The sequence below is a fragment of the Parus major genome, chromosome 28, assembly GCF_001522545.3.
Source record: "Parus major isolate Abel chromosome 28, Parus_major1.1, whole genome shotgun sequence".
Taxonomy (NCBI): Eukaryota; Metazoa; Chordata; class Aves; order Passeriformes; family Paridae; genus Parus; species Parus major.
In genome coordinates this window covers 1866102-1881346 of record NC_031797.1, presented here as the reverse complement: position 1 = coordinate 1881346, position 15245 = coordinate 1866102, and the positions used below count along the sequence as shown (strand labels likewise).

Below are 15245 nucleotides of genomic sequence, written 5' to 3'. Positions count from 1 at the left end.
CTCCTCCCTGCACCCCTCCCTCATTCCTGCAGCCTCCCCTCTGCTCCCCTGCCCCATCCCACGGCCCTGCCACATTCCCAGCTCCTGGCAGGGCCTTTCCCAGCTCCTGGGGCAGCTCTGGGAATGTTGGAGTGCCCGAGGGCTCTGTGACATCACCGGGAGCTGCCTGGGGTCACTGGAACCCCGCCGTGTTGGGGGGTCCCTGCAGCCCCCCGTGCCCTGCCCCAGAGGGGATTCACTCCCTGCAGGGAGCGGCACTTCCCATCACATCCTGCTGGACACTGTCCCTGCCCTGGGCCACGGGTGTCACCTGGCTGGGGGACTGGCATGGCTGAGCTGCCTGCCTGAGCACAGGTGGGTGTCCCTGGGGCTTTTTGGCATCGTGAGGGTGACACCGAACCCTGCAGGTGGCACTGAACCCTGCAGGTGACACCAATCCCTGCAGGTGACACTGAACCCTGTAGGTGACACCAATCCCTGCAGGTGACACCAAATCCTTCAGGTGACATCAAACCCTGCAGGTGACACCAAACCCTGCAGGTGACACCAATCCCTGCAGGTGACACCAAATCCTGCAGGTGACACCAATCCCTGCAGGTGACACCAAATCCTGTAGGTGACACTGAACCCTGTAGGTGACACTGAACCCTGCAGATGACACCAATCCCTGCAGGTGACACCAAACCCTGCAGGTGACACCAAATCCTGTAGGTGACACTGAACCCTGCAGGTGACATCAAACCCTGCAGGTGACACCAAATCCTGTAGGTGACACTGAACCCTGCAGGTGACACCAAACCCTGCAGGTGACACCAAACCCTGCAGGTGACATCAAAACCTGCAGGTGACACCAAACCCTGCAGGTGACACCAATCCCTGCAGGTGACACCAAATCCTGTAGGTGACACCGAACCCTTCAGGTGACACTGAACCCTTCAGGTGACACCAAACCCTGCAGGTGACACCAAACCCTTCAGGTGACACCAAACCCTGCAGGTGACACCAAATCCTGTAGGTGACACCAATCCCTGCAGGTGACACCAAACCCTGCAGGTGACACCAATCCCTGCAGGTGACACCAATCCCTGCAGGTGACACCAAACCCTGCAGGTGACACCAAACCCTGCAGGTGACACCAAACCTTGCCAGTAAATTCAGCGATTGCCACTGACAAAATGATGCATTTGCTGCTGAAACAACCAGTTTTAACCCAAACTAAATCTCCTGCTGGGCATGGTGGAGATCTCCTGGCTGTCCCAGGATGAGGTTCCCAGTGGAGAAATGCTGAAGAGATCTAATTATATTAATTAACTAATTAGAGGAAGGACTGAGGGGGGTGAGTGAGAAGGATGAGCTCTTGCCTATGGAGCTGTAAATCCCAGCTGGGGCTGGCTGGTCAGGACAGGGCAGCTCGGTGTTCTCTCCATGAAAGGTGGGACAGGAGGGAATTCTGGCCCTGGGAATTGGGGCTGGGCTGATGCTGAGAGCGGGGGGTGCAGAGGGGTCTGAGTTTGTGACTCCCTGAACTGGAGCCTCGCTGCACAAAGAGATTTCTGACAGCTGCTTCCAAGGCAGATGGAACATTTTTCCATCTGTAAGAGCCAAATGGAATAGGAATTGCTGGGGAGAGGATGAGGAGCAGCTGATCTTACTGTGCAGCCCAGGCTGGCTCCTGGTGCTCAAGAGAGACTGATAAAGTGGCAGGGCCAGGCTGGGCAGGGCAGGGTGGGATCGGGGCTGCCAGCGGCCAGTTCACCCTCCAGGGACAGACACAAGGACAGACACAAGGACAGACACAAGGACAGACACAAGGACAGACACAAGGACAGACACAAGGACAGACACAAGGACAGACACAAGGACAGAACGCTGAGGAGCCTCCCTGGTTCCCCTGGCAGAGGGAGACAAAGCAGGGGGTGAAGGGAGGGGCTGCAGCAGGAGCTGGGAGCACATTCCCGGCTTTCTCCATCCCCTTGCTCTGCCTTGCCCAGCCCGATCCAGGTCCAGGGCAGAGCCCCTGGTGCTGCTGAGCTGGCCCAGCCCTGCCAGGCTCGTTCTGACACAGCCCAGGGGATGCTCAGGAGCATCCATGGAACGTGAGGCCTCCTATTCCTTGGAAAGCAGCTCTGGATTGAGGCTCGTGGCCACCCCCAGAGCACCCTTGAGCCCTTTCTCAAGCCAGCTGCTGCTCCCTCCCCTCACAGTTGTCCTGGTGCTCCTTTCCCATTGATTTCCAGCTTTAATTGTGGCTCTGGTTCTGGCAGGGCTGGGGTTTGCCAAACCCTGCCCAGGATGGCAGAGGTGGGTGGGCTTGGTGGTACCTGGCACGTCCTGGGCTGTGCTCTGCAGCTGTTCCTGCAGAAAGGAACAATTCCTTTGGGAAGTGGGGTCTCAAGTGGTGCTGGGAAGGTTTCCTTGGCGTTTTGGATCCCCACAAACAGGTCTGCATCGAGGGTTTCCTGCATTAGATCAGCTTCTTGTGCCTTTCTGTGAGAAACGTGCCTGTGCTCCCGGTTAATTCTGGTCCTGGAGCGCTCCTGGAGCTTCCCTGGGAAACTGCTGGGTTTTCTGTATTCCCTTTTGTCCCCGGGCTGGACGGGCCAGCGGTGCCAGCCCTGCCCGGCAGGGAGTGCTGATCCTCCCTCTCCAAAGCCTGGGCACGGGGGATGCGGCTCCTGCTGGGGGAGGCAGCTCCTCCCCTGGGGCTGGAGTGGGGTAAGGAAAATTCAGAATATCCGGGAAACAGCTCCGAAAACCGGCACTTTCCTCTCCCAGTGCAAGCCAGCTCCTCATCTCTGCTGCTGCCTTCACTCGTGGCTTTTGGGGAGTGAGAGACTCCCGGGGAGAGGGGAACCAGCGAGAAGGAAACTGAGGCACAGCAGGGACAGGCAGCTCAGGACTCAGGGCTGCCAAGGCAGGAGCTGCTGCTCTGATGGCACAAAGCTGTGCCAGGGCTTGGGATGGATCTCAGGGCAAGGTTCTTCCCCCCGAGGCTGCTGGCACTGCCCAGGCTCCCCAGGGAATGGGCCCGGCCCCAAGGCTGCCAGAGCTCCAGGAGCGTTTGGACAGCGCTCTCAGGGATGCTCAGGGTGGGCTTGTTGGGGGGTCTGGGCAGGGCCAGGGGCTGCACTGATCATCCCTGGGGGATCCAGCTCAGGAGTTTACAATTCTCATGGCTGGACTCAGCTTTCCTTGGCCAGACTGGGAATTAGAGCTGGGAATTAGAGCTGGGAATTCCTCCCCACCCCGACCGACCCTGGCGCAGGGTGGCAGCTCAGGACTCTGCAGAGGAGTTTTGCAAGAGCTCCCAGAGCTTTTAATCGATGTTTGCTGACATAATTGGTGCTTCAAGCCCTTTGTTTGAGCGAGCAAACTGATCCTAATCCTCTGCAGGAAACTCTGAGCTGGGGGGAACTGGTTGGACCTGCCCTGGAGGAGCTTTGGTTGCGTGGAAACATTGCCTGCAGTGGAAGGATTAATGACTAATCATTAATTCTAATTATGTTCCTTAATTCTAATTGAATGTTTTCACTTTCAGAGAATTCATTTAACAATAGGATCGAATAATTGCAGAGAAACAGCCCTGAGTCTTGGGCTGGGCAGGAATTTGGGGCATGAAATGGGAGTTTTGGGGCAATTCTGGCCAGGTGAGAGGGGCAGGAAAAGGTGCTGAACTCTAAAAACAGATCCTGGGCTGTGGGATGGCAGCTGAGGAGCAAAACCTCCAGGATTTCTGCAGAGTTTCTGATTTGGGATGATAAAAATGCTGATAAAGAGGAGACACAACTCCATGGCAGTAAAAGGTGGCATTTATTGAACTGAAATCAGCAGCAATCTCAAAATACACAGCCTGGCTGTGTCACACTCAGATTTAACAAGGTCTCTTTACATCATAATGTCATAATTATAAATAGAGGAAATATTTGAATTAATTTAAGATATTTACATTTTTAAAGCTCAGTGGTGAAAAAGCTAAAATCTAGGTGGGATTTCTAAATCTACAACAGTCAGTCCCCAAAAATCTCTAAATTAGTATAATTTTAAGCCTTTTTCAGAAAACTGACGTTAACACTGAAGGGCTTTGCAAACTGCAGCTCCTGGTAGTTTTTATTTTCCTTTGGTTGTGTAATATTTATATAAAATGTTTATTTATATAAAACACTGCAGTGCTTAAAAAAAAATAAATAATATTTTCCTCAGCACCTGCACTGTTGGCAGTTTCCTGGAGTATGAAAAGAATCATGGCAATAGTGCAAAGGTTTGTCTCAAGGAGAGAAAAAACGCTGAAATAATTTATAACAGAAATATTTTCTAGGTTTTTTTATAGCTATTTTTCCTTCATCTGTGGACGAACAGGTCTGGGAAGACCAAGCTGAGGTGTCAGTGAACCTTCCCAGTGCTCAGGTGGGGGAAGTACAACCCATACAGGCCCTGCTGCACCTGGTACAGGTGGGACTTTCTCCTCAGGCAGGAGAGGACCTGGAAAAGAACAAAAAATTAATGGGAAAAAGAACAAAGTTAATGGGAAAAGAATGAAATTAATGGCAAAATGACCAAAATTAAGGGTAAAAAATATTGAATCCATGCTCTGCCCACCATTAGGTGTCCCCAAATCACGTTGCCAGGTGGGAAGGGAGGGATTTTGGGAATAAAAATCCCCAAATGCCCAAAGCTGTGAGGCAGCTCTGCAGCAGAGGGGTTTCCTCTCCCAAATCCTGCTGGCTGTAATTTTGTCTCCTGAACCTCTCTGCTCTCTGTATCTCATCTCTTCTCCTCAGCTGGTGCAAAGCAATGTTTCAAGCAGTGCTTTTCCCCATCAGAGCAGAGATGGGAAGAGGATCTGATCTCCTCTGCCTTTTCCAAGGATTTGCAGCTGAAGCCTGGCCCTGCCAGGTTACAGAGCACTGGATACAAAACTCTCAGTGTGCTTCCCACAGGCTGTTAAAAATGTTCCTTTTGGGCATTCATCATCCCAAAGCTGCTCATCCTGCAGGTATTTGGACAGGGAAGAGGTTTAGGAAATGCTGCAGAGGATTCCCTGTTTCCACCTGTGGATTCCCCAATTCCTGCTCCTCATCTTGGTGCTGGCCTCACCTTTGGGTTTGTGTTTTTCCCTCTGCAAAAACCCAGTGCCAGCCACGATCCTGCTGCTTTTCCAGAGGGAAAATTCTGCTTCCTTTCCTAAAAATCTGCTCAGCTGACTCTAAATTCCCTTCCCCATCCCCAGTGCTTGGAAGAGCTGGCAGGGACTGAGGGATTTGGGGTGGTTTTGGCTGTTTGGATCCTTGGGAATGGGTCTGAATGTCCCTCCTGTGGCTCTGCAGAGCCAAGGGACAGTGGGACAGCAAAGGGGACACTCACCAGGAAGCACAACAAGAGGAGGAGGATGAAACCCAGCAGGGTGAAAAGGCAGATGAGGATGATGGCCCAGAACTGAAGCTCTAAAAAGGAAAAAAAAAGGGAACATCAGGTTTAGAGACTCCTCCTTGTGGGGTCTGAGAGGGAGATCTCACCCTGGCAAAGTTCAGAAGTGCTGAATGCTCGGCAGGTCAGGGAAAATTACAAAAATTTGGGAAAATGGAGTGAGGGTTCAGGGATCCACAACCTTAAATGCCACTGCAGGGAGCAGCAGAGCCCCCAGCTGGTTCCAGGGGTGTTCAGGGTGACAAAGTTCTGTCCTAACAGCTCCTGGACACTTCTGGGGACAGGGACAGGGCTCAGGGTGTCAGCAAAGGCTGTGGTTATTTTACCAGAGTGTTTAGAAAAGTGACAGCTCAGGGTATTTTTTTCTCTCTCTGTGTTTGCTGTTATTTCTGGGGTTCTAGATAAATGAAACCATATCTGGTCAGTTTTTTGGGTTTTTTAGAAATACTGCAGTTATCAAAATTTATTGGTGCCAGAGTTTTCAAACAGTTCCCAAACTGCTTTTGCCTGTCCTTCAATTCCATTCCCCTCAGGCTGGTGGCACCTGCTGTTTGTTACCAAGAGCCCTGGATTTTTTGTCTTTTCCATGGGTTTAGTCCCATTCCAAGAGATCTGATGCTAATTTATTGCAGCTCAAGTATTTATCAGGGTTCAATTATTTATTAGAGCTCAAGCATTTGAGCTGTTGGGTCAATCCTTGCCAAAAAAGCACCCACCTGATCTTTTGGACTCTGGCTCATCTGTTTTGAGTGGCGAATAACCTGGAAATGAGGAGTGGGACAGATGAGGAATGGAACTCTGGAGCTGATTTAGGCAAAAACAGGAGGAATTCCCCAAAATGTCCCTCCAGGAGCTCTCACCTTCCACCATCAGACTCTGGTCCTCCAGCTCATAGCTGGGGCCCAGCCTGGTGAAGCCCTGGGTCAGGATTTTCAGCTCCTCAAACACCTCCTGCTCTGGCAAAGCCCCCGAGAGGGGATCCAGGGTGAACTTGCAGATGGAGGAAACCTCTGTGTGTCCTTTGCCATGGACAGGCCTGGAGGGTGGCAGAGAGGAGAGAAAATGAAGCTGAGCAGAGCAGGGAGAGGGATTTGGGGTCTGAGGTTTGCAGATGTCCCAGTGATGTTTCATTGGGATGGGATCACTTTTAGTGGCTTGTTCTGGGTGAGACAGGAACTGCTGGCACCTTGTGAATTCCATCCTCTGATTTAATCCCCAGCAAGGCATTTCTAAGAGGTAAATCAGCTCTAAGAGGTAAATCAGCTCTTTCTAAGAGGTAAATCAGCTCTAAGAGGTAAATCCTCTCTATTTCTACAAGGAAAATCAGCTCTATGAGTTAAATCAGCTTTATTTCTAAAAGTTAAATCTACTCTGCCACTTTGTTCCTCCCAAGAGTAGTTGGAGGATCCTCCAAAGGCAGATTTTGTCCTCAGGCTGGTCAGTTGGGTTTCCTTCAGTGTGCCAGTGGAATTTGAGCCTATTTGAGCACGTTAAATGAGAGAATGAACATGTTTGCTTTACCCTGGGATTGTTCATGCATGAAAACAGCTCTGCAAGCACCGAAACAAAACCAGCTCTGTTTGGACAGAAACCTTTTGTGGTAAAGGCAAAAGTGACTGAGGGACAGTGAGGTGACTCCCGTGTGTCACTGGGGGCACAGAGGTTGGCAGGGAGGGGTGGACACCCTAAATGACCTCCTGAACTGCTCCTTTGGGACTTGAAAACAGCACTGCACATACCCAAAGCTCTCCACAGTGCAGCCAACAAATTGTTCCTTCAGGTGGCTGCTCCTGAATACCTCGAGCTGATGGGGAGAAACAAAAGAGTTGAGGAAAGCAGAGTTAATTTAACACATCCTTTGGACAGGGAGCTCAAGCTTTTGCTGTTCATTTCACCTCTTTCTCAATCTTCTCTTTGTTCTCTTGGTACATCTGGGAGCTGGAGTCCTGCAGTTCTGGCGAGTAGGGAAGGTTGGAGATTTGGAAATTTAATCCAAAGTTTTCTTTGCGAGACTCCAGGGGTGTCTTGTGGGTTGCTGCCTCCACTGAGAGTTCCAAGGCTGGAAATGGAGAGGGAAATTAAATTCTAGCAGAGAGAAACTGAGCAGCAGTCTTTTAGCTGGAAGTATTAGATTGGCAGAACTTGAGTTGCACTGAGGCCTGACAGGAAACTCCAAATATACCAGGGCATTTATTTCTTTGGGATGCTGCACATTGGGATAAAAAGCTGAAAGTCTGTTTATCTCTAGCTGTGGTAAGCAGTTCACACTGCAATTTCTGATTTTTTTTAATCCTGAAAACACCTTATTTTGAATAACAATTTCATTTTAAAATTAAATTTAATTTTTTTTTATTAAATTTAATACTGGAGAACATCTTAATATTGAACAACCCCTTAAGCCATCAGTGACTAGAGGACTGAATGTCTGAATGGCCTAACTCAGAGTCCAGTGATTCAACTTAATAATAGATTTCTTTGTGCTCTGCCAGAGCAAATTTGGGAGATTCTGAGTGTGCCATGGCCAAGTGAGTTATCCATGTGGGCACTGGGAAGGGATTTGATCCACATACTGTCCACTGAGAATTCCTGCAGTCGGTAGCTGCTCCCCAGCCACAGCCCAGTGGTGTTGGAGGTCCTGTCCTGGAAAGTCCTTTCAACCACAGCCCTGCTGATGTTGGGGTCGGGCTGGAAGAAGCACTGGCAGTCAACCACTATGGATCCAGGCCTGTGGGCAGAGGGACAGAGGTTTGGGGATAAGTAGGATGGGGAGGGAGCTCTGTGTGGGAAGGAGTTTCCTGAAGGGTTCCTGTTGTCCTGAAGGTTGAGTGGTTTAAAGTGATGTGGTGGAATAATGGTGTGGAATGGGCTGCTTGGGGCTTTTCCTCTGGACAGGGACAGGAGTTAAAATTTTACCTCTTCTCTGGACAGATTTAGGTTGTATTGCATGAATGCAAGGAAAAAGCAGCACTTTTAGGTTTTTTAAGTCTTTGGTGCTGTGGGAGGGTCCTTTGTCCAAGCCTCACTCAGTCCTGAGCAGGACATCACAGCTCACTTTTAAAATCTAGTGGAGCTCAGGTTGAGAGGAGTGCAGAGGCCACAGGATCACCAGTTCCCAGCTAAAGGATGGAATCTGTAATTCCTGGGATACTCAGAGACCTGAGAGTGCCTTACAGAAACCCTGACTGAGAAACCCCAAAATAAATTCAATCTGACAACCTCTGTGAAGCCTGGAAATGCCTCCTTAGGGCATCAGTTTCCCACAGGAGAATGGAAGGGAGGAAATCCATAGGGGCCAGTGGCTCTTGGCCATGGGGGAGCATTGCCAGGGTGTAGCAACCTTTAAACAAAATCAGATTTTATCCCAGACCTCAGCCCGGTGATCCTGCAGGTCAGGAACTGGTCCCGCAGGTCGCTCTGACGGTACAGGTGATTCATCTGAAATTAAAATGTCTCATTAAATATTAATGAGTTTGGACACTGTGCTGGAGGCTTTAGGCCAGCAGGAGGGACTTGAGCTCTGGAGAAATGCCAGGGTTATTTTTTGCTGGTTGGATTTCATGGGGGTTGGGTTTTACTTTGGAATAGGCATTTTTTGGGGATGGGGTCTGACTTCCAGCCTGGCAAGAATTCCTGCCTTATCTGAGCAGGATGGCAGTGTGGGGGAGCAGTGTCCTGAGTCACACCCCAACCTCACAGACCCCAAAGAGAGCAAAACCCACCCAACCACAGCCTCATCAGTTTGATAAATTGGATTGGTGCTGAAGAGAAAACGTTGATTCTAGGAATGAATCATGAATGTGCAGAGCAGGGATTTGCCAGCAGGGATTGGCCTTGGATGCAGTTCTGGAGGTGGGAGTGAAATGCTGAATGAACATCTGTTAATGTTCATTTAACAGATCAGCTCTGGCATTTTGCAGTCCATGTCTTTGGCTGGAGAGAATTTCATAAGACCACATGGAATCATCAAATGGTTTGGGTTGGAAAAGACCTTAAAGATCCTCCAGCCCCAGTCCCCTGCCATGGGCAGGGATGACACCCACCAGGTACAACTTAAAACCAAAACTGAATCAGAGGCCAATCTTATCTTTCAGATTGTAGAAATTTTTGTTTCCAAATGTTGATTTTTTGAATTATTTTTTTTTTAATTCAGACATTAATCTTTGGTAGTTGCTTCAAGCACTGACCAGTCAGACATATTCTCAAACACCTCCTTACCTTGTTGGTGATGCTTTCTACTGCTGCTCTGTATTCTGGAGACTGGGAATCAGGGTTGGTGAGGTTTTCATTGATTATTCTGAAGCTCAGTCTGTAGCCCTGTTTGACTGCAGTCAAGAGAGGCTTTTTGGTTGCAGCTGTGTCTGTGAGGGTGAAACCTAAATAAAAAGGGTAAAGTGAATTTATTTTTACATCTGTTCATATCATAAAAGCAATGTAGATTCATCCCTGCTTAGGTCATACACTGTTCCAGTGAAATTCACCAGGAACTTGTCTGATTTAGGAATGGAAATGCTGCCAGCATGGCAATATCCTATAGGATTGGTTTTATCATTGTGTCAAACAAAAAAAACCAACAGACCAAAGGGTTCATCATTGCTCAGGCCCCAGGGATGAGGAATGATCTCCAGGAGATCCCAAAATCCTGTTTTCCCCATGGATGCTTACCATCAATGTACAGGCTGCTCCTGTCCAGGCTGTAGTGGCCCAGATTGGTGACGTTGTTTGTCATGGTGCTCAGCTCCTGGTAAAGCTTTTCTCTGTCAAACCTGGCCAGGCTGGCATTGTCCCTGTAGCTGCACACAGCATCCACTTTTGTGTCATCCCTGCTCCTTCCAGACCTGGGGAAAAACGTCAGACACGTTCTTTGGGACACTGCTCTGCTGGCAGAACTTCCTGTGGGGTTTTTAGGACAGACACCAAACCCTCAGTGCCAACGGGCTCCTGCATCCTTCACCAGGCTTTCCAGAATTGGGGTGATGACATTTAGATACCAAAATTATTTTATCAGCTAAAAAAAAATCCTGGCTGGACAGGGAAGTGTCACAGAAAGCTGTGCTTTTCTGGCCTCAGCACAGCCATGAATTGAAGGTGTGTGAGAGTGGGGAAAGAAATGGTTCATTGCAATTTCAGGAGTATTTTAGGTGTTTTATATTTAGGTATTTTAGTATTTCAGACACTTTTAGCATTCTTTCAGATATTTTTAGTGTCTGCAGGGAGGGCTCAGAGCAGGGACCAGGCTCTGCTCTTTGGGGCTGAGGAATAGGACAAGAGGAACAAGGCAGGAACTGATGCCCAGGAAATTCATGAAGAAGAACAACTTCCTTGTGCAGTGACCAGGCACTGGAACAGATTGTCCAGGAAAGTTGTGGAATCTCCTCACTGGAGATATTCCAGAGCCATCTGGACACAATCCATGTGCTCTCTGGGATGACCCTGCTGGAGAGGGAGGTGGGACCAGGTGACCCACGGAGGTGCCTTCAAACCTGACCCATCCTGTGATTCTGGAATTCCAAATCTTACCTAAATCTCACGGCTTTACATCCTGTATAGGCAGAGTTTATGCTGCTCCTCTTGAAAAGAGGGTCAAGCTGTGAAAAAAAAAGGACAATTGAGAATTGGGAATCATATCCTGAGTTTAAAGCAGGTGGATTTAGGTCACCACCAAGACCCAAAAGGGGCACAAGCAGAGCCAGACTCACATAGTGGTTCATAACTTTCACTGTGGAAAGGAATCTGCGGGAATTTGGGTCATCCAGATCTGCAGTGTAGCGCAGGTTGGTCAAGGTGAAGTTAAGTGTGAAATTCCTGGATATTGGTTTTGGTGCAGCTGTGGTGCTCCTGGCTGTAATCAAAAGGGGAGAAGGATTAGGAATTTCCTACAGAAAAATCTGTTTTCACTTTCAAAACATTCCTAATCCCAGCCCACCTCAAAGCTACTCTGAATAATCTCTCCCCCTCTGATTTTCTCAGGGCATTGCTCCTTTGAGAGCTTCCCCTGAAATGAATTTGGCAAAAGGTGCGTGGCAAAATGAATTTGGCAAAATACTTACGGGATCTCTCAAGGGGCTCGTTGTAACCTGGAAAGGAAATGCAAGAGAAAGAATTATGTAAGACAGCATCCACTTTGGAGAATGGAAGTGTAGAGGGGGTGATAAAAGGATGACTTGAGAATGAATCATCAGAACCTGGCCCCAAGGGTGTGAATGTATTAAACAAAGCAAACTTAGGCAGAACAAGGTGCTTTGGAAGAGCAGGGCTACAATGAGAAAATGTGTGGGCCAATGTTTAATTATACACTGTGGGACTGAAATCAGGTGAAATGTTCACAGGCAGGTGAATGATTGAGGTCAAGACTAAAATTAAGTTCACTTTTCAATGAAATACAGAAATTAAAAGCTTGAAAAATGTCAACATGGAAAGATTTTAAATTTTATACTTCATCTTACACAGATAAATTAGGTAGAAAACCCTAGACCTTCTCCTTAAGGTGACTTTTTTAATATTGAGGTGATCCCTGAAAGCTGAGGTGGTCCCAAAATGCTCCAGTGCCTGGAGGAGTGGGAAAATCAAACACTCACCATTGACATAGAGGCTCTTGTTGTCCAGGTCGTAGATTCCCAGCCTGGTGATGCCATTTGTCATTCTCCTCAGCTCTTGGTAAACCTCAGCTGGGTGAAATTTGGGCACCTGGGAGCCATTTCTGTAGCCACAGATGGTGTCCACTCCTGTGCTATCCCTGTTCTTCCCAGGCCTGAGGAATTTGATATCATGGGGCTTCTGTTAGTTATTAAAAATATTTTGGAGGGGAGGGTTTGTTTGGTTTTTTTGTTTTGATGTGATTAAAAAAACCCTTCAAATAAATCTGCCCAAAATTCACAGATGAGCTGCAGAAACCACCAAGATATGGCCTTACAAAGAAAGGGGCTTTGTAAGGTAAAGACCACACAAAATGGTGTAGAAGCTTTATTATAATGAAAGCAACTACTTGAGAAAGGAGGACAATTATTAAAGTGTCAGACAAATGTAAGGAAATCCATTTGCTGCAGTTCCAAGTGAATCTCTGTGGTTATTGCTCACCTGAATCCCGTCACTTTGCAGCCAGTGAAATGGGGGCCAATGCTGCTCTTCTGAAGCAGGGAGTCAATCTAGCAAGGAAAAGTCTTTGTGAATACGGGAAGCCCAAAATCTTGGGTGATTTCAGTGAAAAACAACAGCATTTGGGCTTACATAGTGTTTCATTATTTTCTCAGCGGACTGGAATTTACGGGAGTTCGGTGTCTCCAGGTCTGTGGTGAACATGAGGTTGGTTATGGTGAAGTTCAGGGTGAAGTTCTCCATGATTGCTCCTGGGCTTTGTGTGGTTGATTTTACTGCTGCAAGAGAGAACAAAAATGACAATGAGTAAATAGGATCTCCATAAGACATTGCTGCTATTGGGTTTCTTAGGGAAAAAAGCCCATGTGAACATGATCCCACCCTTCAGACCTTTTGCAGTGTTAAGAGCACTGCCAAATCAGCAGAAGAGAAAACCAATCTATGCCTTTAAGTAGTCTTAACCTGTATTTGGTTTTAAATATACTTACAGGATAGACTGTGAGGTTCATTGTAACCTGAAAGACAAATGGAAAATTATTAGGAAAATATTCTAAGAAAGACTCAGCAGGACTAAAGACAGGGGATTTTATTACAAGATTGTGGTTGCTGAATTCAAGACTTTTAACTTGGTGACTGACGGGTTTTGCCCTCTAATTTTTGTTCTCTGTTTTAAGAGGTGAATTAAACCTTCTTCATTCTAATTTCAAATTAGTCTGTGTCAACACTGAAGGCTGTATTTGATCAGAGGTCTTCTCCAACCATAATGGTTCCATGATTCCAACATAGAATCCCAGAATGGTTTGAGATAGAAAGGACCTTCAAGACCATCCAGGTGCACCTCTCTGCCCTGGACAGGGACAGCTTTAACTAGACCAGGATGCTCAGAGCTCCATCCCACATGGCCTTCAACAGCTTCAGAGACAGGGAATCCAAAATTTCATTTGGAAAAATGCCTTGAGAAGGTTTCATTACCATTGACATAGAGGCTCTGGCTGTTGAGGCTGTAGTGTCCCAGCTTGGTGATGCCATTGGTCATTTTGCTCAGCTCATGGTAAATGGTTGTTCTGTTGAATTTGGGATCTGAAGGCTCATCCCTACAGCTGCACATGGCATCCACTACTGTGTCATCCCTGTTCTCCGTGGACCTAGGAAACAAGACATTGGTTTAGTCATTAATGAGAAATCCATCTTAACTTCTAGCATACAAAGAGAGAGAACAGAAAAACCCCTCAGACATGGCTACCACATAATAAAATACCCAAAGATGAGTTAAATGATGAGAAATGGGAATTTTAAGAAGCAGGGAATGGGGACTTTTCCCAGACATGGCTCTCACCTGAATGCCATTACTTTGCAGGCGATGTAAGCTGGGCCAATGCTGCTCCTTTGGAGTAAAAGATCAAGCTGGAAATGGAATAACAACATGGAAGTAAGTTGTCCCAGTGAAGGTAAGAGATGAGAGATACTGAGAGAACTCTGCCCCAGCAGAGCATTGTTTGTGAGACTTACATAGTGGTACATGACTCTTTCTGTTGACTTGAATCTCCTGGAATTGGGTTTCTGCAGATCTGCTGTGAACTGGAGGTTGGTTATTGTGAAGTTCAGGGTGAAGTTCTTCACTGCTGGTGCTAGAGGTTGGACAGTTTGATCAGCAGCTGTAATGAAAAAGGAAAATTATTGCTTGAAAGTACCATTAATGTTCAACATCCCAAGAGGAAGCACTCTAGGTAAAATTCCCAGATATTCTAGGAGGCTTCAAGGCTATATAAGCTATGGTTCCCAAACAGGCTCACAAATTCTCTTAACACTGCTTCATAAACCAGTACTGCTCTTGCTTGATTAATCCAACTTCCTGTTTTGGCTGTTGCTAATTAGCAAAATCTTCCTGCCCCTCAATTTCTCTTTAGTGGTACTTACATAGTTCAGGCTGCACTTCATGATGACCTGTGGGGGGAAGAAAAGGAACAGGACTTGAGGAAGTGCCTTGGAGTTGGAAAGGTTTGGCACACACTAGAATACAGAACATGTCTGAGAGCTCCTGAGTAAACATTTCCTAGGAAAGATTGATTTGGTGACTGTCCAGGCATAAATGCATATTACTGTGTTGGCAAGGTGCTGCGTTTCTTAGCAGTGCACAGAATTCTCCATTTCTTAGGGATATTTAGAGGAAATTTACCAATTCCCGAAATCCAGTTTAGAATCACAGACTGGCTTGGGGTGGAAAGGAAGTTAAAGATCATCAAGTTCCAAAAACGCTGCCATGGCCAAAAAATCATTTAATTTCTACATGGAAAATTTATGCATGATTATGTAAAGCAGTGATAAGTGCTAGTGCTGGAATGACGTTGAGAGGTCAGTCCCTATATTTTCTGAGATATTCCTAAATAGAATACTTTAACATAGTGTAAATGAGAAAATACACATGAAAAAGATTAATTTTAACATATTAAATGTAGAGTGTTAGAGAAGTCCACAGTAAAAGGTATGAGAGATATAAATGAGTGAAAGAAGAAAAAATACTACAAAAAGAGGAATGATTTCACGAAAGAAATGGACGAGATAGGAAATCACAAAAGCATAGAAAATGAAATATATGAAAATTAAACAAATGAAAAAAAAAAATCACCATTGACGTAGAGGCTGTCCTTGTCCAGGCTGTAGGGGCCCAGCTGGGTGATGCCTCTGGTCTTGTTGCTCACTTGGTGGTACAGCCCCACCCTGTCCAAAGG

General features: G+C 47.1%; 1 protein-coding gene across 1 annotated transcript; it reads right to left on the bottom strand.

Moving 5' to 3' along the window:
* Positions 1-3813: 3813 nt before the first annotated feature.
* On the bottom strand, positions 3814-15239 carry MUC16 (mucin 16, cell surface associated). Its single transcript, XM_015651562.1, has 22 exons — positions 15143-15239; positions 14434-14460; positions 14026-14171; positions 13853-13920; positions 13489-13661; positions 13005-13031; positions 12649-12794; positions 12499-12566; positions 12000-12172; positions 11472-11498; positions 11121-11263; positions 10942-11009; positions 10087-10259; positions 9640-9797; positions 8792-8859; positions 7995-8149; positions 7320-7483; positions 7164-7228; positions 6285-6460; positions 6141-6185; positions 5362-5441; positions 3814-4479 (listed from the first exon to the last, which is right to left on the bottom strand). Exons 3-22 carry the CDS (start codon positions 14035-14037, stop codon positions 4381-4383), a joined length of 2088 nt encoding a protein of 695 aa, XP_015507048.1. The 5' UTR covers positions 14038-14171; positions 14434-14460; positions 15143-15239; the 3' UTR covers positions 3814-4380.
* Positions 15240-15245: the final 6 nt, after the last annotated feature.